The following is a 24,149-nucleotide window of genomic DNA, read 5'->3' as shown; positions in this document are numbered from 1 at the left end:
ATAGTGAAATAATTATTAAGCTCTAACTTAAAATGATTTTGTTAGTCATAACAAACTTAATAATGCAAACACATTGGCATATGGCAATAACAAAAGTTCCTTTAGAAACACAGTTTACAAAGAATCATGATCTAGTCCTAGAAACTTGCTATAACTTGAAATTATAATAGGTGCAAATATACAATGCAGACAACTACTAATAATAAATAGCTTTATTAATATGAAATTAATTGTTATAGCCTGTACAATGCAATTGTAGTTAATACAATGCATTTTTTTATATAAGTATCAATATTACAAAAACAGTCCACATTCTTCATTGGGACAGCAGACCTTTGTACCCTGTTACACGTAGTGAGTGTAAAAGACAGTATTTCTAGTAATATGTCGCATTTATAAATAATAGCAATACTATACACACCTGTACATAAAAATTATTTTACAGGACTAATTGTATTACTGCATCTACCCAATACCCATTCAACTGTATAATTTTATCATGATTCATTGTGTACTGTGTATACAAACAGTACACAAACATGATCTAAATTACAATACTTTCCTTCTTGCCTTTGCCAAAGCAAAGTCACTGAGGATATCATCAAATGATAAACTGCTTAGCTTGTACATGAGGCTGAAGTAACATAATTTATCTTGAGACATTGTTGTTCCGAATTCATTTTTTATCTTCTTCAGCTGTGAAATGGATCTTTACAAATGGCAATTTGCAATCATCATTCAAAGGAACATTCTCAGAATTGCTTCTACATTGGGGAATGCTGATTGGACACTGTTGTTGTTCTTTAGTCACTTAGTCGTGTCTGACTCTTTGTGACCCCATGGACCAGAGCACGCCAGGCACTCCTGTTTTCCACTGCCTCCTGCAATTTGGTCAAACTCACGTTAGTAGCTTTGAGAGCACTGTCCAACCATCTCGTCCTCTGCATATAAGTTAAATAAACAAGGAGACAATATACAGCCTTGCCGTACTCCTTTCCCAATTTTGAGCCAATCAATTGTTCCATATCCAGTTCTAACTGTTGCTTCTTGTCCCACATAGAGATTTCTCAGGAGACAGATGAGGTGGTCAGGCACTCCCATTTCTTTAAGAACTTGCCATAGTTTGCTGTGGTCCACACAGTCAAAGGCTTTTGCGTAGTCAATGAAGCAGAAGTAGATGATTTTCTGGAACTCTAGCTTTATCCCTAATCCAGCGCATGTTTGTAATTGGATCTCTGGTTCCTCTGCCCCTCCAAAATCCAGCTTGTACTTCTGGGAGTTTTTAGTCCGCATAATGCTCAAGCCTGCCTTGTAGAATTTTAAGCATAACCTTGCTAGCGTGTGAAATGAGCGCAATTGTGCAGTAGTTGGAGCATTCTTTGGCGCTGCCCTTCTTTGGCATTGCGTTCTAGACTGATCTTCTCCGATCCTGTGGCCACTGCTGAGTTTTCCAAACTTGCTGGCATATTGAGTGTAGCACCTTAACAGTATCATCTTTAAAGTTTTTAAATAGTTCTGCTGGAATGTCATCACTTCCACTGGCCTTGTTATTAGCAGTGCTTTCTAAGGCCCATTTGACTTCACTCTCCAGGATGTCTGGCTCAAGGTCAGCAACCACACTACCTGGAGTGTACGAGCCATCCATATCTGTCTGGTATAATTCCTCTGTGTATTCTTGCCACCTCCTCTTGATGTCTTCTGCTTCTGTTAGGTCCTTACCACTTTTGTCCTTTATTATGGTAATCTTTGCACAAAATGTTCCTTTAATATCTCCAATTTTCTTGAACAGATCTCCATTCTCATCCATTTTAGTTCACTGATGCCCAGGATGTCAATATTTATTCTTGCTATCTCATTTTTGACCACATCCAGCTTACCATGGTTCATGGATCTTATATTCCAGGTTCATATATTTTTCTTTGCAGCATTGGAGTTCCCTTTCACTTCCAGGCACACCCGCAAGTGAGCGATGTTTCGGCTTTGGCCCAGCTGCTTCATCAGCTCTGAATCTACTTGTACTTGTCCTCCGCCCTTCCTCAGTAGCATATTGGATGCCTTCCGACCTGAGGGGTTCATCTTCCAGTGTCATAACTTTTATACGACCATGGAGTTTTCTCAGCAGGGATACTGGTGTGGCTTGCTGGTTCCTGCTCCAGGTGGATCACGTTTAGTCAAAACTCTCCACTTTGACCTGCCTGTCTTGGGTGGCCCTGCACGGCATAGCTCATACCGTCTCTGAGTTATTCAAGCCCCTTTGCCATGACAAGGCAGTGATCCATGAAGGACACGGTCATTAAATATTACTTGGTACAGATCCTGATGTGTCAGATGATCATGTTCATGGCTTTGACTTTTTAATGTATTGATGAAAATGGTTGAGTTCTCCAACAAGGTTAATGTCCACATCTTCAGGATATGTTTGGCTTAAAGCATTAACTTCTTCATGAATCTCTTCTTTTCCAGCATCTAATTTTGTTAAGAATGAAATAATAATAATAATAATAATAATAATAATAATAATAATAATAATATTTATACCCCAACCATCCGGCTGGATTTCCCCAGCCACTCTGGGCGGCTTCCAACAAAAAATAAAAAATACATAAAATAGTCAATCATTAAAAACTTCCCTAAACAGGACTGCCTTCAGTTGTCTTCTAAATGTCAGAGAGTTGTTTATTTCCTTGACATCTGATGCAGGGTGTTCCACAGGGCGGGTGCCACCAGTGAGAAGGCCTGGTTCCTTGTAACCTTGCTTCTCGCCAGAAGGCCCTCAGCGCTGGACCTCAGTTTCCGGGCTAAACGATGGGGTTGGAGACGCTCCTTCAGGTATACTAGACAGAGGCCGTTTAGGGCTTTTAAGGTCAGCACCAACATTTTGAATTGTGCTCAGAAACATACTGGGAGCCAACGTGGGTCTTTCAAGACCAGTGTTCTGTGATCTCGGTGGCTGCTCCCAGTCACCAGTCTTTTTTGCAGCATCATTGTATACTGATGTCCTTTGTGCCAGATTTGATTCTAATCCATCCATCGCAGGTATAAATGCTTTGATTCTCAACTTGTTTCTTGGCTCAAGGTTCTCTAAAGCTTCATCTTCATCCTCACCTATATGCCTCCTTATAGATCAGCAGTTCTCAACCTGTGGGTCCTCAGATGTTGTTGGACTACAACTCCCATCATCCCTGACCTCTGGCCTTGCTAGGTAGGGGTGATGGCAGTTGTAGTTCAACAACATCTGGGCACCCACAGGTTGAGAAAGGCTGTTCTAGATCTTCTTCTGCTTTTCTTGTAATCAACATCAGGCAATTTGTCCTTTGCCTGTTCTTTGAAATGATCAAAAAGATCTCTGGAACCAAGTTCCTCCATTTTATTCGAAATGTTTGTGGCTTGATTACTTGTTTCACCCTTCTCTGTGGTATCAATATGCAGCCAATTCAATGCAGAAATTATTCCGTTGTAACTGCCAAGTTCGGCACTTGTGGCCCTTGAATGAATTTCCCATCTAGTCTTTGACAAAAACTCTGGAACATTTTTTTTTAAAAAAAATATTTTTATTCAGATTTTATAACAAATTTAAGCATAATCAAAACACCAAATTACCGTATTTTTCCGTGTATAAGACTAGTTTGTTTGTTTTTTACAAAAAAAAAATAGTTTTAAAATTGGGTTTGTCTTATGCACAGGTAGTTCTGAGGGGTGTTTTCTTAATTCTGGAGTCCCAGTCTTATACATGGAGGCGTCCTATAGACGGAAAAATACGGTACATTTTACATTCCAATTAATCTCCCCACCCCCCATGACTTCCCCCAACTTCCCTTTTTGGATTATAGCATATTCATTTCTTCTACTTATAATTTCATACGCCTTATAATACTGCGCCACCTTCCTCGGCAAAGCGGGTGCTTTAGGCAGAGCCTTACCCTTCGCCCTCCTGTCATTGGGCGGCGGCCAAGGTGGCCCCACCATGTGGGGTGTTGGGGGGGGCGGCAGGAGGCGTTTGGAAGCTCCCGGACTGGCGGTTAGTCTCTTGACTGTGCGCGTGGCGGGTGTGGCGGCTTCAGGTGGGCTGCGCGCCTTCGCCAGTATTTGCAGGCCAGCAGCTGCGGATGAGTTGTGCCTCTGTGTGCAACAAAGAGAAGAGAAATTCTCCTTTAGAAGGCAGAACAGGCAAGAGCGGTGGGGTGAAAGTATGTTAAATGGGAGAAAAAGACGGGGCTTGCAAAGTGTGCTGTTGGGAGGGTGGGAAGCGCAGCTGCTTTCTGTAGATGCAGAGGAGGTGGCTGCTTCCGAATTAAGCCTCCTAATTAAGCGGGGTCCCTCCCTGCCTCCCAGGCGGGGGTTCCCATTCCCGCCCCCGCTGTAGAGGGTCGCTGCTGCTGCCAGGATTTCGGATGAGTGCAAAGCCAGCGGCGGGGAAGGAGGGAAGGGGCTTGGCAAGGGGGTGGGTGTCCAGGATGGGAAGCCCCGGGACGGGGAGAAGAAGAGAAGGGAGGAAAGGGAGCTGTTTCTCTTAATGGGGCCTTGAAGGTGGGGGGGGGCGTGTTCCGCTGAGGAAAGAGAGAAGCTTCCTCCTGCCCGGATCTGGGGCAATGGGAGTTGCAGGGAAGGAGGCGGGAAAGGGGAGAGGGTTGGGTATTGCAGACCAGCCTCGCCATAGTAGTAATAATAGTAATAATAATCTGATATTTATACCCCACCCATTTTCAGGGTTTCCTGCACAAGTTCTGGATGGGGGAAGAGGAAGGAGGAAAGGGAGTTCTTCTTTTTAATGGGGGCTTTGAAGGTGGAGTAGGGGGGTTACGCTGTGGAAAGAGAGAGAGGCTTCTTCCTGCACGGATGTGGTGCGAAGGGAATTGCATGGAAAGAGGGAAGAGGGTTGGGTATTGATGGCCAGGCTCATAATATTATTAATAATGATGATGATGATGATGATAATAATAATAATAATAATAATAATAATAATAATAATAATAATAATAATACCCTGCCCATTGTCTGGGTTTCCCCAGCCCCTCTGGGCGGCTTCCAACAAAATAAAAAACACCCAAAACAACCAAACATTGAAGTCTTTTGTAGAAATGGCCTTCAATTTTAAAGAAATGCCCTCTTTAAGAAATCACGTGGTATAAATATGTATGTTGTCCTCGAGGTCGAAGCACACACAGAATACCTAGTATGAGCAAGCAGTGCTCCAAAGTGCTTCTCTTGTGAACTTGCCATCTAAGTTGTTTACTAATGGCAAAGGCTCCTGTTTCCCAAAAGGACAGGAGGGGGAGGTCTCTCCCCCACTTTTAAGCCACCCCACTCCCACCGCATGGAAGGCAGAGGTCTTGTTCTTTCACAATCCCAGTAAACCTTGTGTGTATCTGAAGTGAACCAGGTGCTGCGGCTCCTTCCCCTCTCACTGGGCTGCTGCAAGAAAAGGCAGCGGAGGAGGAGGAAACAGATGGGTTTGAAGGCTCTTTCTGCCCCTCTCTCCTGAGCAGAGGGTGTTTGCAGGGCAGGAGGACAGAGGAGGCAGCAGTGGGTGGATCCACCGCCTCTCCCAGGGGGTCCAGATGCAAGTAGGGGGCTTCCTTCTTCTCCATGTATTCAGAGCAGTCCAACCATGTATTCAGAGCAGTCCTTTGCAAATTACTGTCTTTCTCGGTGTATAAGACGAAGTTTTTTTACCCAGTTTTTAAAGTTAAAAAGCATGGGTCGTCTTATACATGGGATATAGCAATTAAATATATAAATAAATGCAGTACTTGCTCTTGCAGTCGCAGCTCCTCGCAGTGTCGAGCCCTAGGGCCTCCATAGTCTGCTTGCCTCCCCCCACTCTGCCCGCCCTACAGCTGGGAGGGAGGCTGTAGGCTGTTCGTTTTTGCCGTGCAGCGTCTTTGTGCTGCTCTGCAAACTAATGGGGAAGGCCACCTGCAAAACAAAGCTGCTGATCAAATATATTTCTCCCCTCTATGCCTTTCCTGCACCTTTCCCGTGAAACATCTTGGAGGCTACAAATTTCTGCACTGCTCCTCTTGCGTAACGTTGCACCGCCCGCCTGCTATTCCGTAGCCGCCTCTACCCATGCAGACTCTGTAAATGAAGGGGGAAGGGGGGAAGGCCACCTGCAAAGCGGAGCTGTCAATCAAGGTATTTTTCGACTTTCGCCTTTCCTGCGCCTTTCCCATGCAGAAACCACCTATCAGCTCCGCGATCGCCACCGGCAGCCGCCAATCACGCTCCTGCTTGCTGCGACAAGGGAAGCTGTCTATTGGCTGCCGCAGCAGCAAGAAGGAGGGCTAATGGCAGCGATCAGGCAGCTGCAACGCGAGTGGTTGTGAGCTGCGTTCTGGTGGGTTAGTGATTTTCAGCATTCCCCCCAAATAATCCTACCCAAAAGCTCAATCCCCCTATTTTCAAAATTTTGAAGCCCCCAAAATAGGGGTCGTGTTATAGACAGAAAAATACGGTAAGTCTCATGTTCCATGGGATCTAGTCTTATCTCCTGAGTTCACACCAATAAAACTCCGAAAGAGAGAGGAGTCCACCATTGTTTATTGCAAAGCAATAGGTTACAGTTGGATCGTTCCACAAAACTGCAACCCTGCCCAGTGGTTCAGGCAGTGGTATTTATATAATTTCAAACAAAGCATTTTGATTTCAACCAATCATTTACATCAGAGATGTCCAAGCGCTGGACCACAATTGACAGGTAGACCTCTGTGTTGTTTTGGGTCGATTATGAGACCTTTGAAGGCTCCGCCCCCTTTCCGCAAGAACTTCTGCACATGCTCCTGTTTCTGTTTTTGCTCAGCAGTTCCTTGTTTTAATGTTTATTGATGCCAAAAGAATCTAAATTTTTCTTGCGTCCCCCGCCTCATTAAAAAAGTCCCTTTAGAGTTTCACGTTCCTCATATTCATCATTACCTCATTTTATTTATAATACACATGTGCGATAAGCACTGGCAATTTCTGCTGATTTAGTTTTGATTCCCACAGCATTCTGTTACGTTGTGTTTGTGTGCATGTTGGGAACTTGTGTTACATGCACCATGTGGCGACTCATGTTCCAGCTTTCAGCTGTATCTTTGTGATTCTCATATTAGCTGTATTTCTGCCCCAATTGGGGGGGCGGCAACTTGCAAAATAAGCAGTTTCATAAAGCACAGACTACCATAACTTCTGTATTAGAAGCACACTCGAGGATTTACAGAGATACACATTATTACATTTATTGTGGCCCTTTGGGCAACTGCCACAAGGCCACTACTGCCCATACCATGCGGGCCTTGGGAAGGGAGAAGGAACAGGCAGACGGAAGGAATTGCCAAAGGTGTTTGAAAATGGGTGGAGGCTCTTGGGAAGTGGATGCCCAATAGGGGCTTCTACAGGGGCAGCAGAATGTCTTGGGCAGAATCCCTGCAGGCGTTCTGAGACTCCCTTGACTTCTTCCTTCCTCACAGGAAGCTACAACTTGCCTTGGCTTCTGCGCTCCTCAAGAAATTGAACCTGTAAACCTGGTCAGGATGGACGGAGGAAGATGGTTCATTTATTGTCTTTCCTAAAAGTCTAACAGGATTTTCTCTCTCTCCCCCCACTCCCAAACAGGTGAGGAAGACGATGGTCAGAATTCTACAGAGCCATCTGTGAATTCATTGGGAAGAACAAAGAAACAGTTTAAATGCAAGGAATGTGGAATGTGATTTAGTCACATTGGAAGACTGAGGATACACCAACAAACTCACACAGGAGAGAATCCATTTGAATACATGGAGTGTGGAAAGAGCTACAGTTGTAGTCAAGCACTTAGAAGACATCAACTAACTCACACGGGGGAGAAACCATTTAAATGTATGGAGTGTGGAAAGAGATTCAGTGAAAGTGGAAACCTTAGAAGACATCAACGAACTCACACAGGGGTGAAACCATATAAATGTATTGAATGTGGAAAGAGCTTCAGAGAAAATGGAGCCCTCAGAAAACATCAAGAAACTCACACTGGGGAGAAACCATTTAAATGCATTGAATGTGGAAAGAGCTTCAGTGATAGTGGAGCCCTCAGAACACATCAGCGAACTCACACAGGGGAGGAACCATTTAAATGCATTGAATGTGGAAAGAGCTTCAGTCGTAGTGGAGACCTTAGAAGACATCAACGTACTCACACGGGGGAGAAACCGTTTCAATGTATTGAATGTGGAAAGAGCTTCAGTGAAAGTGGAAACCTTAGAAAACATCAACAAACTCACACGGGGGAGAAACCATTTCAATGCACTGAATGTGGAAAGAGCTTCAGTCGTGGTGGAGTCCTTAGAAGACATCAATGAACTCACACAGGGGTCAAACCATATAAATGTATTGAATGTGGAAAGAGCTTCAGTGATAGTGGAGCCCTCAGAACACATCAGCGAACTCATACAGGGGAGAAAGCATTTGAATGCATTGAATGTGGAAAGAGCTTGGGTTCTAGTGGAGCCCTTAGAACACATCAACGAACTCACACAGGGGAGAAACCATTTGAATGCATTGAATGTGGGAAGAGCTTCAGTCAAAAAGGAGACCTTAGAATACATCAACGAACTCACACAGGGGAGAAACCCTTTAAATGTATTGAATGTGGAAAGAGCTTGGGCTCTAGTGGAGCCCTTAGAACACATCAACGAACTCACACAGGGGAGAAACCATTTGAATGCATTGAATGTGGGAAGAGCGTCAGTCAAAGTGGAGACCTTAGAATACATCAACGAACTCACACAGGGGAGAAACCCTTTAAATGTATTGAATGTGGAAAGAGCTTCAGTGAAAGTGGTCACCTTAGAAGCCATCAACGAACTCACACAGGGGAGAAACCATTTGAATGCATTGAATGTGGGAAGAGCTTCAGTCAAAAAGGAGACCTTAGAATACATCAACGAACCCACACAGGGGAGAAACCCTTTAAATGTATTGAATGTGGAAAGAGCTTGGGTTCTAGTGGAGCCCTTAGAACACATCAACGTACTCACACGGGGGAGAAACCCTTTAAATGTATTGAATGTGGAAAGAGCTTCAGACAAAATGCAGGCCTTAGAAGACATCAACGAACCCACACAGGGGAGAAACCATTTGAATGTATGGAATGTGGAAAGAGCTTCAGTTGTAGTGGAGACCTTAGAACACATCAACGAACTCACTCGGGGGAGAAACAATATAAATGCAATGAATGTGGAAAGAGCTTCAGACAAAATGCAGGCCTTAGAAGACATCAACGAACTCACACAGGGGAGAAACCGTTTAAATGTATGGAATGTGGAAAGAGCTTCAGTTGTAGAGGAGACCTTAGAACACATCTACAAACTCACTCGGGGGAGAAACCATTTAAATGCATTGAATGTGGAAAGAGCTTTAGTCGTAGTGGAGACCTTAGAAGACATCAACGAATTCACACGGAGGAGAAACCATTTGAATGCATGGAGTGCGGAAAGAGCTTCAGTCAAAGTGGAAGTCTTAGAATACATCAACGATTTCACACAGGGGAGAAACCGTTTAAACATATTGAATGTGGAAAGAGCTTCAGTCAAAGTAGAAACCTTAGAAGACATCAACAAACTCATACAGGGCAGAAACCATTTAAATGTATGGAGTGTGGAAAGAGCTTCAGACAGTGTGGAGACCTTAATATTCATGAGCGAATTCACCCAGGTGAAAAGCCATATCAATGTATGCAGTGTTCCACTCAAGGTTCACTCTTTACTTCACATCAAGAAACTCATAAAGGCGGAAATCAATTTTAAATGCATGGAATCTGTGTGATGTTCTTGTGTTGGTATTTAAATTTGTATACACATATATATGTAGTAAAGTAATGAAGGTCACATATACTGAATGTACAAAAGAAGTTGCAAGTTGTTGCTAGATAAACGGGGAGAGTGTGAATCTGGAATGCTCAAGGTGTGTGATGAATCTGTTGAGTTTTGACCTCCGCCCTTCAATGCCAAAATGATGGGCTGCCCTTGTCTTGTGGATCAGCATCTGTCGGCTTCAGGGAAATGGGGTACCTCAGATGTTGGGAAACAACGCCCATAAGCCTCAGCCCATATGGCCAAGAATGATTGGAGTTGTAGTTCAAAAGCTCAAGGGTGGAAAATCTCACGTGTCTTACAACTTTTCATTATGAATAATTATAGGTCAAACTTTTGTTGATATGGAGCTCATTTTTAGCTTCCAGGAGCAGCTAGTCACTTCTGCTTTATAAACAAACCCAAATATATTGACACACTTTACATTAAACCCAAATTTCAGAACAGAGACATTTTTTTAAAGCCCCCTTTTTTTCTTTAAAAACCATTATCTTCTCAATCCAAGATTTGCTTTTCATATGTATAAAAATACTTGGTTAGCAAGGGGGTACAGAAATAATAATAAAAAAGCTACAATAAAAGCATTAAAGGTAAAGGTAAAGGTACCCCTGCCCGAACGGGCCAGTCTTGACAGACTCTGGGGTTTGTGCGCCCATCTCACTCAAGAGGCCGGGGGCCAGTGCTGTCCGGAGACACTTCCGGGTCATGTGGCCAGCGTGACAAAGCTGCATCTGGCGAGCCAGCGCAGCACACGGAACGTCGTTTACCTTCCCGCTGGTAAGCGGTACCTATTTATCTACTTGCACCCGGGGGTGCTTTCGAACTGCTAGGTTGGAAGGCGCTGGGACCGAGCAGCGGGAGCGCACCCCGCCGCGGGGATTCGAACCGCCGACCTTTCGATCGGCAAGCCCTAGGCGCTGAGGCTTTTACCCACAGCGCCACCCGCGTCCCTTCACAATAAAAGCATTATCAGCATTTAAAAAGAAATGCTAGTGGATGTTCAAGGCATTGAGTTACAAATTAAAGCAAAGAGCAACCATTTCTTCTGCAAGCTGTTTCCCATCCAGTATTTCCCAGCTTCTGCCTTCTGAACTATGTTCCTCTGCAAACCACTGGTCCAAATCTATACAGTCCTCCTGCTCCTGGGAAGATTCAGAGGGAGGCTCCCACGAATGTGCCTCAGTGCAGCTCTCCTCAGCTGGGTCCCTGGTTAGGTTTTGGTTTAGGGGAGCAAGCATGGGCCTGGACCTTGGGTGGGGGTGAGGGGAGAAGGGAAGAGAAGTAGAGGGGATGCTTCTTTTTCTGCGCAAGGCTAGTTCTTGTTTCTCCCAAGTATGCACCTGTAATCAGTGAGCGTGCATTTAGCAGGAGTGTATCCCTTTGTCTTGGAGTGCAAGATGATTCAGAAGGCCTTAGAGCGAAGCACGTGTATCGCATATGTTAAGTTGATTGCAGCCTTTAAAAAAATTAATATTCTTTATTGATTAAAAAATTTGCATGTCTATACAAGCATGTACAATCTCTTAACAGGTAGAAAAAACAAAATAATAGAACAAAATAATGTGTTCAAAATAATAGAAAATTTATAAAGAAAGAAAAAAATAAAGAATTAACAAAGATAAGAAACTAAGAAATAATAGTAAGGAAAAAAGACAAAAGTTATTTACATAGTAAAACTACTCATCGACACAGTCCTTCCCATCTTTCTCATTATACTGTTTGATATAACATTCTTTTTTACACAGGCTTACATTATATAATAACATTTCTTTCTGCTTTGTATACTTTTGATATTTTTCTTTACAAATATCACTCAATTTCTGCTCATATGGAGTTATTTGTGCAATAAAGTTTTACATAATTCTTAAATATTATCTATTCTCTAGTTTTTTTTTGTTTCAATATTCTTTTAACTGATCTTGTTAGTTTTGCTAATTGTAGTTATCATGAGTATCTGCCAATCTGTAATCTCTGGAAGCGTTTCATTTTTCTAGCTCCTTGCTATAAGGGTTCTAGCTGCTGTTATACCATACATAAACAATGATCTTATAACTTTTTAAATTTCTGATGGTAATATACCAAGTAGCAAAATCTTTGGCGTTTTGTTTTTTTTAAAGTAATTTTAAATAGTTTCTTAAACTCGTTATATCATTCCAGTATTTGCCAATGGCTACCACATATGATAGTATGACCCCTCCTCTTTTTTACGTCAGATTGATGTTTTCCCTTTATACATTTTAGCAAGCTTTTTTGGGGTAAGATGCCATCTATATACCACTCCCTGCAAGGCCTTTCCCACCTGGCCTACGGGGCGGGGCGCAGACTCACCCAGCCCTACTATGTTAAATATGTATTCTGTAGTTGACCTTTGTAATGTGTTTTGAAATCTTTAAGATAATAGTTTAGTTTTCTGTTACGTTGCTTTGACCGTATACTCTATATTTCACATTTTTCACATTGTTTTATTTACCGTATTTTTCTCTCTATAACACGCACCCGACCATAACACGCACGTAGTTTTTAGAGGAGGAAAACAAGAAAAAAATATTCTAAACGGAACAGTGGATGTATGATTTTTGTGGTTCATGCTGTGGCCACAGACGTGATCTGATGGTGAGTTTGGGGTAGCCCAATGCAAACATCCTGAGGATCCATGTGGATCCATGCCTTGTAACCACATTTTAAGTGGGGAGGGAAGGAAAAGCACTCAAGGGACAAGGAGCACGTGTGGAGTGTGTGGAGAAGGATGCTGCTAATAATGCAGAAGAGGGGTATAAGGGGAGAAGGCTCCTCTCCTCTCCTGCTTTTCTCCTTTAAAGCAAGCAGGCTCTGCTTCTCTCCCTCCTCCCCGGCTCATCCCCCCGGCTTAGCGAGCTGAAAATCTTGCTTTAAAGGAGCCAACCGAACACTCGTGTAAGCGGCTCCTCTCCACTTCCGCTTTGCTCCTTTAAAGAAGCAGGCTCTCTGTCCCTCTCTCCTCCCCACTCAGCGGCTCTTCTCCCGCTTTGCTGTTCCAAAGCGAGCCACGGAGGAGGGAAGCATTTGCTCCGTAACACGCACAGACATTTCCCCTTACTTTCTAGGAGGGAAAAAATGTGTGTTATGGAGCGAAAACTACAGTATGATTTATTGATTTAGTATGCTGTAAATCGCTTTGAGGTTTCTCTTAAAATTATAAAGTGGTATAGAAATTAAATAAAAGAAGTATAGAGAAGGGATATCCAACATGGGGTTGCTCACATGTTGGGCAACAACTCCCATAAGCCTCAGCCCATATGGTCAAGATTGATGAGAGGTATAGTTCAAAAGCTCAAGGGTGGGAAATCTCACGTTTCTTACAACTTTTCATTATGAATAATTATAGGTTAAACTTTTGTTGATACAGAGCTCACTTTTAGGGAGCAGCTCGTCACTTCTGTCTTATAAACAAACCCAAATATATTGACACAATTTACTTTAAAAGCAGATTTCAGAACAGAGATAAACCTCCCATCACTGTGGGGAGAGCCTGGGGCAAGGGATAAGAATGCAGGGTCGGCCTGACATCCATCAGTTCTCTGGCTCTGACAGCAGCCATCCAGGCATTTCTGCAAAACTCACAATCAGGACATGAAGGCGAGAGCCACCCTCTCTTTGTGACCCCCACCCTGTCTGAGAAAATCCCGTATACAAATTGCCAATTCAATTTCCTAGCTGCCAGCCTTTATGTGGCCAAAATGGAACCCTTCTGTCAAGGAAGAGAGGAAGGTACCAGTAACCTTGAGGCAGCTCCATTGGTTACGTATGTCCAATAAATCTTTAGGTGGGGGGAAAAGATAGCCAAAGCCACGCAATGAGAACTGCATATGGTCAGTGGATACCGAAAACTGGCTGTGGGGGTGGGGAGCTGGTGGACAGCAGGCATGGAAAACTGGAGAGGGTTGGATAGCAATGGAGTGTGATGGAAAAGGGCAATGTTTTGGATCACAAGCCCTCAGTGCCTCAGCATTTTCTTCCATGTCTTTACTAGACAGGCTGCTCTGGTGCACTGGAAATAGAGAGAATATCTTGCCTTCAACTTCTTCTCAATGCCAGCATCCACCTCCCATCATCCACAGCCATAGATGACGATTGCTGAGCCTGATGGGGGTTGGAATGCAGCAACATCTGGAGGGCCAGAGGTTCCCAAACTTTCCTGCAGGCTCCGGCCTAAGACCGAGTTCATCAGAGTTGGGTCCTTGTTGGCTAAGAGCGCCGGGGATGATGGGAGTTGTAGTCCAACAACATCTAGGGACCCAAGATTGAATGATGCTGGCTTGTAGGACATATTGCTGCCTAGGCTAAGCAGTCCTGGGTCTTGGTAGGAGGCCACACGTATACCACCTTGAGTTTCATGATGGAAGAAAGGAAGGATATGGCAGCAGAAAACTAGAATGTTTCTTAAATAAATCAAGGCCCATGGTTGCTTTTTGCTGAGCCCTGCTATATAGGCCTGCAGGACTCAGTCTCATGTTGGATTTTTGGCAGGGGGAAGTGTGTTGCCAGGATACTCTTTTCATCCTGCTTGCATTCTTTCTGTGTAAAGAATGTAAATCATTTAAACTGATTTTAATAACATTCTGATATTGCTTTAAACTGCCGAGGGTGGGGCCTTATAGTGAAGGGTGGCAACAAAATAATCTGAATACAGTGCTCTGGATTGGGATACAAAAGGAGCAAGCTAGAATGAGTTTTGTTTGCCTAACTGGGCTCCCAAAATTGTTTCCTATGGTAATGACACACGGCATGAACCTCGAAGGAGTGAGTGAAAAGCAAAAAGAAACCTATTTTTCAAGAATCCAGTCAGTTAACTAACCTTGACTGTGGCAGAAATGCATTTTCCCACCTTCCCTTCAAACAGCCTTGCCCTACAACGCTGTTTCACAAGCTGTCCATGGCCACAGTCCCAGATCTCAGAAGGCAGGCAGTGGAGACAAGTTTTAACTGATTTTAATAGCATTCTGATATTGCTTTAAAATGTCCAGCAACACCTTCAGGTAATGTGGGTTTCCTTTGTTGATTCCAGTATCCATCCAGTCAAGACCAGACCCAGAGGCAGGGATAGTCTTCAAACAACGACTAAGCCTGCCTCCTTGGTAATTACATGGTCTGGTCTTAGCGTAACTCCTCCTCCTGCCCATGATCACTGAGATCAGATGTCCCAGTGCATCCCCCCCTGTGGAACCTGCCCCAGCCATTCTGTTGACTGCGGCCCACTCCCATGCAGCCCTGATCCCGCCCCTTAAAAACAAAAAACAAACTATACAACCAATAAACAACAAAAAACAAAACAGTTATACTCAAATTAATCCTGAACCAGATATCCACCCCCCAACACAGCAAAAAAAAGGGGGGAATTAAAATGCCACCAACTGCTTAAGGGCATTTTAAAACACATTATACACTCATTTCTATAGCATGTGAGCCTTTGTGTCAGTGTCAGGTAAACCGGTATTTTGTTTTTATTGGCAGTGGGAGAGACCAGAGTGTCCAGGAGGTGGTTGGTTGCAGGATATTCATCAAAGCAATGCCCAGTCTCTGTGGTGTTTCAGAGTGACCCCCAATGGTTGTTTACACATGCGAGGGATCCATTGCCTGCTGCAGTCAACATGTGGCAACCGTGTGCATCTAAACTCCTGGGAGGCAGAGACCCAAATCTGGACCGAGACAAGAGGACGGCAGATCTCTAGCTAGGGATTGACCCAAGCTCCTTCTGCCCGCTGACCAGAAAAGCCATATCCCCCACCCAAAAAAGCCCACCCTGCGATTCCTTCTCCTTTCACTCTCCAGTTTTACAAAAGCAAACTCCTATTAGGCAAAGGTGGATTGCAGAACTTCTAACAACATTTTGCTTTTTTAAAAAATTGTGGTGGTTCTCTCATTGTGAATGAGTGAGGTTCATAGACCACAGAATGAAAGAGTTGGAAGGGACCAAGAGGATCTTCTAGCCCAGGGATCTGCAACCCGCGGCTCCGGAGCCGCATGTGGCTCTTTTACACCTTTGCCGCAGCTCCGGGGCGGATACTAGCGAGGGGAGGAGACGCATTGTGCACCCCGACACTCCCCACTGTGGCGGGTGCTGTACTGGCTGTGACGTTGCATGGGGGCGGTGCGTGCATTAGTCACGCACCGTCCCAACGTCACCTTCCCGCCCGCTGTCAGATCAGAGGGCAGCGGCGCGCATGCTTTAAATGTCACAATGGTTTTGCAGCTCCCAGGTTTTGTTTTTTTCTTCGGAAATGGGTCCAAGTGGCTCTTTTTGTCTTAAAGGTTGCAGACCCCTGTTCTAGCCGAACCCCCTGCAATGCAGGAATCTTTTTGACAAGGTGGGGCTCGAACCCACAACCCCGAGAGTCTCATGCTCTACCAACTGAGTTATCCCAGGACTCGGATCAAATTCAGCTGGTAGGATTGCAATGAATCGGGAGCAAAGCTTTTGTATGAATATATTACCCGCAAGTTATTCTGATGTTTCCAAATGCACAGGTACAAATAAATTTTAAGACTGAACAAGTATTATTATTATTATTATTATTATTATTATTATTATTATTATTATTATTATTCTCCAGCCAATTTGGGCGGCTTCCAGCAAAATATAAAAACATAATAAGACATCAGACATTAAAAACTTCCTGATTCTGCTTCTTTGACAGAAGCCGACAAATTTAGTTTAGATGCTCTATATCAACTCAATGACAGGGAACCAGGCAGAGGGCCTTCTTGGTAGTGGCACCCGCTCTGTGGAACGCTCTTCCGTCAGATATCAAGGAAATAAGCATCTATCTGACTTTTATAAGACATCTGAAGGCAGCCCTGTATGGAGAAGCTTTTAATGTTTGATGTTTCATTGGTTTTTAAAAAATATTCTGTTGGGAGCTGCCCTAGTGGCTGGGGAAACCCAGCCAGATTAGTGGGTATAAATAATGTGGTTGTAATATTAATATTATTATGCTTAATTGAATAGCAGTTCCCGGAAGCCGCTGGAGGGGAGAGATGCACTTGGGCTCCCATCCTCCTTGCAGGCTTGGCCACCGTGAGGAGACAGTGCTGAGATTCCTGCATTGCAGGGGGTTGGACTAGATGACTCTCAGGGTCCCCTTCCATCTACGATTCTATGATTCTAACAGGGTGCGGCCCTAGATGGGCTTGATCAAACTACAGGGCTCTTCGTGGGATGTGTGTGTGTGTGTGTGTGTGTGTGTGTGTGTGAGAGAGAGAGAGAGAGAGAGAGAGAGAGAGAGAGAGAGAGAGAGAGAGAACCTTCAGGGCGAGGTCCCTGTGTCTTTTTTGCAACGAGGTTGAATCAGCTGCAATTCCCCCCCCCACCTGACCCACCGCTTCCCTGCCTGTTCTCTCTCCACCCCCAACCCCAATTATGGGTATTGCGCCCCCAAGCTTGCTGCACCCTGAGGCGCTTTGCACTCACCCTATTTCTTGCAGGACAAGGGCAGTGCAGGACAGCAGAGGGGGCGGGTCAGCTGTTTTGCTTAAGCCGCGCCCCCTTTCCCAAATCAGTATGGAGCAGCACCCCCCCCCTCTAGCAGCTTGCACTCTCTGCCTTTAACCTTTAGGACAGTGAGCATATATTCCCTATACTCGAAGCCCAGGGTCCCTCCCTTCCCTCCCCATTGGCTGGGTACTGCAATTATCCCGCCCCCGGAAATATCCTCCCTCCCTGGCGGGGGCTCCCATTCCCGCCCCCGCTGCCCAGGGTCGCTTCTGCTGCCAGGATTTCGGGTGAGTGCAAAGCCAGCGGCGTGGAAGGAGGGAAGGGGCTTGGCAAGGGGTGGGGGGTCCAGGATGAGAAGCCCCGGGACGGGGAGAAGAAGAGAAGGGAGGAAAGGGAGCTGTTTCTCTTAATGGGGCCTTGAAGGTGGAGGGAGGGAGGGGTTTCCACTGTGGAAAGAGAGAAGCTTCCTCCTGCCCGGATCTGGTGCAAAGGGAGTTGCAGGGAAGGAGGCGGGAAAGGGGAGAGGGTTGGGCATTGCAGCCCAGCCTCGCCATAGTAGTAATAATAGTAATAATAATCTGATATTTATACCCCGCCCCCATTTTCTGGATTTCACCAGCCACTCTGGGCGGCTTCCAACAAAATAAGAAATACCAAAAACATCCAAGTCTTCCGTTTTGTAGAGGAGATGGGGACATGGATTGCTGGATGGCAGAGGGAGAAAGAGGGAAAGATGGGGAGGAAAACAAAGACAGGGGGGTCCTGGCAGGAAGAAGGAAGGGGTGAGGCCTTCTCCAAAGAGCTCTTTGTTCCTTGCACTCCTTGCATAAAGTAGTGGGGGCAGGTTTGATGAGGCCCTAAGCTACTGGAGGTAATGGGGCCTTTTATATGTCCAGCTGTTCTTTGTCAACAACAAATTGTCGCTGTTTTTTGTGTTGAATATAGGCTGTATGGTAATTTATGAACCTAATAGGTATCTAAAACCATTTGCACATAACAGAGTATGTATTTTCTCAAAGTAATTGTTGAACTGAAATACAATTACGAAGTATATTAATAGTGAAATAATTATTAAGCTCTAACTTAAAATGATTTTGTTATTCATAACAAACTTAATAATGCAAACACATTGGCATTTGGCAATAACAAAAGTTCCTTTAGAAACACAATTTACAAAGACTCCTAATCTAGTCCTAGAAACTTGCTATAATAATAGGTGTAAATATATGATGCAAACTACTAATAATTATAAATAGCATTATTAATATGAAATTAAATGTTATAACTTGTACAATGCAATTGTAGTTAATACAATGTATTTTTTAATATAAGTATCAATATTACCATAATAGTCCACATTCTTCATTGGGACAGCAGACCTTTGTACCCTGTTACACTTAGTGAGTGTAAAAGACAGTATTTCTAGTAATATGTCGCATTTATAAATAATACCAATACTGTACACACCTGTACATTAAAATTATTTTACAGGACTAATTGTATTAATGCATCTACCCAGTACCCATTCAACTGTATAATTTTATCATGATTCATTGTGTACTGTGTATACAAACAGTACACAAACATGATCTAAATTACAATACTTTCCTTCTTGCCTTTACCAAAGCAAAGTCACTGGGGATATCTTCAAATGATAAACTGCTTAGCTTGTCACTTTCTATGTACATGAGGCTGAAGTAACATAATTTATCTTGAGACATTGTTGTTCCAAATTCATTTTTTATCCTCTTCAGTCAAGAAACGGATCTTTACAAATGGCAATTTGCAATCATCATTCGGAGGAACATTCTCAGAATTGCTTCTACATTAGGGAATGCTGAGTTGTTGATGTTTAGTCACTTAGTCGTGTCTGACTCTTTGTGACCCCATGGACCAGAGCACACCAGGCACTCCTGTTTTCTACTGCCTCCTGCAGTCTGGTCAAACTCATGTTAGTAGCTTTGAGAGCACTGTCCAACCATCTCGTCCTCTGCATATAAGTTAAATAAGCAAGGAGACAATATACAGCCTTGTCGTACTCCTTTCCCAATTTTGAGCCAATCAGTTGTTCCATATCCAGTTCTAACTGTTGCCAGTGTGGTGTAGTGGTTAAGAGCGGTAGTCACGTAATCTGGGTAACCGGGTTTGCGTCTCCGCTCCTCCACATGCAGCTGCTGGGTGACCTTGGGCCAGTCACACTTCTGTGAAGTCTCTCAGCCTCACTCACCTCACAGAGTGTTTGTTGTGGGGGAGGAAGGGAAAGGAGAATGTTAGCCGCTTTGAGACTCCTGAAGGGGAGTGAAAGGCGGGATATCAAATCCAAACTCTTCTTCTTCTTCTTCTTCTTCTTCTTCTTCTTCTTGTCCCACATAGAGATTTCTCAGGAGACAGATGAGGTGGCCAGGCACTCCCATTTCTTTAAGAACTTGCCATAGTTTGCTGTGGTCCACACAGTCAAAGGCTTTTGCGTAGTCAATGAAGCAGAAGTAGATGTTTTTCTGGAACTCTCTAGCTTTCTCCCTAATCCAGCGCATGTTTGCAATTTGGTCTCTTGGTCCTCTGCCCCTCCAAAATCCAGCTTGCACTTCTGGGTGTTCTCAGTCTACATACTGCTTAAGCCTGCCTTGTAGAATTTTAAGCATAACCTTGCTAGCGTGTGAAATGAGCGCAGTTGTGCCGTAGTTGGAGCATTCTTTGGTGCTGCCCTTCTTTGGGATTGCGTTCTAGACTGATATTCTCCAATCCTCTGGCCACTGCTGAGTTTTCCAAACTTGCTGGCATATTGAGTGTAGCACCTTAACAGTATCATCTTTTAAGATTCTGCTGGAATGTCATCACTTCCACTGGCCTTGTTATTAGCAGTGCTTTCTAAGGCCCATTTGACATCACTCTCCAGAATGTCTGGCTCAAGGTCATCAGTCACACTACCTGGGGTGTATGGGACATCCATATCTTCCTGGCATAATTCCTCTGTGTATTCTTGCCACCTCTTCTTGATGTCTTCTGCTTCTGTAAGGTCCTTACCACTTTTGTCCTTTATTATGGTAATCTTTGCACAAAATGTTCCTTTCATATCTCCAATTCTCTTGAACAGATTTCTGGTTTTTCCCATTATATTGTTTCCCTCTATTTCTTTGCACTGTTCATTTAAGAAGTTCCTCTTTTCTCTCCTTGCTATTCGTTGGAAGTCTGCATTCAATTTCCTGTATCTTTAACTATCTCCCTTGCATTTTGCTTGCCTTCTGTCCCCCGCGGTTTGTAAGGCCTCATTGGACAACCACTTTGCTTTCTTGCATTTCCTTTTCATTGGGATTGTTTTCATTGCTGCCTCCTGTATGATGTTCCGAGCCTTCAGGTTCTTCAGGCACTCTGTCCACCAAATCTAAATCCTTAAATCTGTTCCTCTCTTCCACTGTGTATTCATAAGGGATTTGATTTAGTTTGTATCTTACTGGACCAGTGGTTTTCCCTACTTTCTTCAGTTTAAGCTTGAATTTTACTCTAAGAAGCTGATGATCTGAGCCACAGTCAGCTCCAGGTCTCGTTTTTGCTGACTGTATAGAACTTCTCCATCTTTGGCTGCAAAGAATAAAATTCATCTGATTTCGATGCTGCCGATCTGGTGATGTGCATGTGTAGAGTCATCTCATGTGTTGTTGGAAAAGAGTGTTTGTTATGACCAGCTTGTTCTCTTGACAGAACTCTATTAGCCTTTGCACTGCTTCGTTTTGATCCCCAAGGCCAAACTTGCCAGTTGTTCCTTTTATCTCTTTGACTCCCTACTTTAGCATTCCAATCCCCTAGGATGAGAAGAACATCCTTCTTTGGTGTCAGTTCTAGAAGGTGTTGTAAGTCTTCATAGAATTGGTCAATTTCAGTTTCTTCAGCACCAGTAGTTGGTGCATAAACCTGGATTACTGTGATGTTAAAAGGTCTGCCTTGGATTTGTTTTGAGATCTTTCATCATTTTTGAGATTACATCCCAGTACAGCTTTTGCCACTCTTTTGTTGACTATGAGGGCCCATTCCCTTCCATTTTAGTTCATTGATGCCAGGGTGTCAATATTTATTCTTGCCATCTCATTTTTTATTACATCCAGCTTACCATGGTTCATGGATCTTACATTCCAGGTTCCTATGCAATTTTTTTCTTTGCAGCACTGGACTTTCCTTTCACTTCCAGGCACATCCGCAACGGAGCGACCTTTCGGCTTTGGCCCAGTTGCTTCGTCAGCTCTGGATCTACTTGTACTTGTCCTCCGCTCTTCCTCAGTAGCATGTTGGATGCCTTCCGACCTGTGGGGTTCATCTTCCAGCGTCATAACTTTTATACGACCATGGAGTTTTCTCAGCAGGGATACAGGAGTGGCTTTCTGGTTCCTGCCTGCCTGTCTTGGGTGGCCCTGCACTGCATAACTCATAGCGTCTCTGAGTTATTCAAGCCCCTTTGCCATGACAAGGCAGTGATCCATGAAGGACACGGTCATTAAATATTACTTGGTACAGATCCTGATGTGTCACATTATCATGTTCATGGCTTTGGCTTTTTAATGTATTGATGAAAATGGTTGAGTTCTCCAACAAGGTTCATGTCCACATCTTCAGGATATGTTTGGCTTAAAGCATTAACTTCTTCACAAATCTCTTCCTTTGCAGCATCTAATTTTGTTAAGAATGAAATAATAATGATAATAATATTTATACCCCACCCATCCGGCTGGATTTCCCCAGCCACTCTGGGCTGCTTCCAACAAAAAATTAAAAATACATAAAATCGTCAATCATTAAAAACTTCCCTAAACAGGGCTGCCTTCAGTTGGCTTCTAAATGTCAGATAGTTGTTTATTTCCTTGACATCCGATGCAGGGTGTTCCACAGGCCACCAGTGAGAAGGCCTGGTTCCTTGTATCCTTGCTTCTCGCCAGAAGGCCCTCAGCGCTGTACCTCAGTGTCCGGGCTGAACGATGGGGTTGGAGATGCTCCTTCAGGTATACTGGGCCAAGGCCGTTTAGGGCTTTTAAGGTCAGCACCAACATTTTGAATTGTGCTCAGAAACATACTGGGAGCCAACGTGGGTCTTTCAAGACCAGTGTTCTGTGATCTCGGTGGCTGCTCCCAGTCACCAGTCTTTTTTGCAGCATCATTGTATATTGATGCCCTTTGTGCCAGATTTGATTCTAATCCATCCGTCACAGGTATAAATGCTTTGATTCTCAACTTGTTTTTTGGCTCAAGGTTCTCTAAAGCTTCATCTTCATCCTCACCTATATGCCTCCTTATAGATCAGCAGTTCTCAACCTGTGGGTCCCCAGATCTTGTTGGACTACAACTCCCATCATCCCTGAGCTCTGGCCTTGCTAGGTAGGGGTGATGGCAGTTGTAGTTCAACAACATCTGGGGACCCACAGGTTGAGAAAGGCTGTTCTAGATCTTCTTCTGCTTTTATTGTAATCAACATCAGGCAATTTGTCCTTTGCCTGTTCTTTGAAATGATCAAAAAGATCTCTGGAACCAAGTTCCTCCATTTTATTCGAAATGTTTGTGGCTTGATTACTTGTTTCACCCTTCTCTGTGGTGTCAATATGCAGCCAATGCAATGCAGAAATTATTCCGTTGTAACTGCCAAGTTCTGCACTGTGGCCCTTGAATGAATTCCCATCTAGTCTTTGACAAAAACTCTGGAACTTTTTTTTATTAAAAAAAAAATTTATTCAGATTTTATAACAAATTTAAGCATAATCAAAACACCAAATTACTGTATTTTTCCGTGAATAAGACTAGTTTGTTTGTTTTTCACCAAAAAAAAAAAAAAGATTTAAAATTGGGGCTCGTCTTATGCACAGGTAGTGCTGAGGGGTGTTTTCTTAATTTGGAGTCCCTCCAAATAGGGGGTGTCTTATACATGGGGGCGTCGTATAGATGGAAAAATACGGTACATTTTACATTCCAATTAATCTCCCCACCCCCCATGACTTCCTCCAACTTCCCTTTTTGGGTTATAGCATATTCATTTCTTCTGTTTATAATTTCATACACCTTATATATTGAAAATTAAAATTATACCTTATAACCCTCCCTTCTCCTTCCTAGCGCCATCTTTCCCAGCAAAGCGGGCGCTTTAGGCACAGCCTCCAGCACGAACCTGGGCCCTGGGCAGGGTTCTGTTCGTTCCCTCGCTCACCCAGGGAGGTATCTGGGCAGCCTGGCCTGCTAAGCCTTACCCTTCGCCCTCCTGTCATTGGGCGGCGGCCAAGGTGGCTGCACCATGTGGGGTGTTGGCTGGGCACGGGGGGAGGGTGGCAGAAGGTGGTGTTTGGAAGCTCCCGGACTGGCCATTAGTCTCCTGCCTGCGCGCCTGGCGGGTGTGGCGGCTTTGGGTGGGCTGCGCGCCTTCGCCAGTATTTGCAGGCCAGCAGCTGCGGATGAGTTGTGCCTCTGTGTGCAACAAAGAGGAGAAGAGAAGTTCTCCTTTAGAAGGCAGAACAGGCAAGAGCTGTCAGTATCACCTCATAACTCTTGTGTGGGGTGAAAGTATGTTAAATGGGAGATAAAGACGGGGCTTGCAAAGTGTGCTGTTGGGAGGGTGGGAAGCGCAGCTGCTTTGTGTAGATGCAGAGGAGGCGGCTGCTTCCGAATTAAGCCTCCTAATTAAGCGGGGTCCCTCCCTGCCTCCCAGGCGGGGGCTCCCATTCCCACCCCCGCTGCACAGGGTCGCTGCTGCTGCCAGGATTTCAGGTGAGTGCAAACCAGTGGTGAAGGAGGAGGGAAGGGGCTTTGCAAGGGTGTGTGTGTCCAGGATGGGAAGCCCCAGGACGGGAAGAGGCGGACTGCAAAAGTTCCAGATTTGGGAAAAG

The 24,149-nt window shown here is 44.3% G+C and overlaps 4 protein-coding genes across 11 annotated transcripts in view; all 4 read left to right on the top strand.

Moving 5' to 3' along the window:
• The window catches only part of LOC308580735 (uncharacterized protein), a 250,451-nt gene that overhangs the window by 163,178 nt on the left and 63,124 nt on the right, over positions 1–24,149 (top strand). The window lies entirely within an intron of this gene.
• Positions 1–24,149, top strand: part of LOC308580960 (uncharacterized protein) — a 65,136-nt gene that overhangs the window by 593 nt on the left and 40,394 nt on the right. For 2 of the 4 annotated variants that reach the window (XM_081183312.1, XM_081183308.1), the window contains exon 1: positions 17,394–17,582. The exons of 1 other annotated variant lie outside the window; for it this stretch is intronic. The gene's annotated coding sequence lies outside the window, so the exon portion shown is untranslated. Of the gene's footprint in view, positions 1–17,393; positions 17,583–22,193; positions 24,031–24,149 lie in introns of those variants that run through there. One more of the 4 variants, XM_081183309.1, reaches the window with a different exon arrangement.
• The window catches only part of LOC308580864 (uncharacterized protein), a 103,499-nt gene that overhangs the window by 39,274 nt on the left and 40,076 nt on the right, over positions 1–24,149 (top strand). The window lies entirely within an intron of this gene.
• LOC308579787 (uncharacterized protein) overlaps positions 6,669–24,149 on the top strand; it is a gene marked incomplete at its 5' end in the record, with an annotated part of 31,008 nt that continues 13,527 nt past the window's right edge. Inside the window, 2 exons of the mRNA XM_081180720.1 lie at positions 6,669–6,697; positions 8,624–11,482. Of these exons, the coding sequence (XP_081036846.1) occupies positions 6,669–6,697; positions 8,624–9,758 (1,164 nt within the window). The 3' untranslated portion in view covers positions 9,759–11,482. The remainder of the gene's footprint in view (positions 6,698–8,623; positions 11,483–24,149) is intronic.

Source organism: Podarcis bocagei, assembly GCF_964188305.1.
Source record: "Podarcis bocagei genome assembly, chromosome: 2".
In the NCBI taxonomy this organism is placed as follows: domain Eukaryota; kingdom Metazoa; phylum Chordata; class Lepidosauria; order Squamata; family Lacertidae; genus Podarcis; species Podarcis bocagei.
The sequence above is the reverse complement of the archived record's forward strand: the minus strand, read 5'-3'. Positions and strand labels throughout refer to the sequence as shown.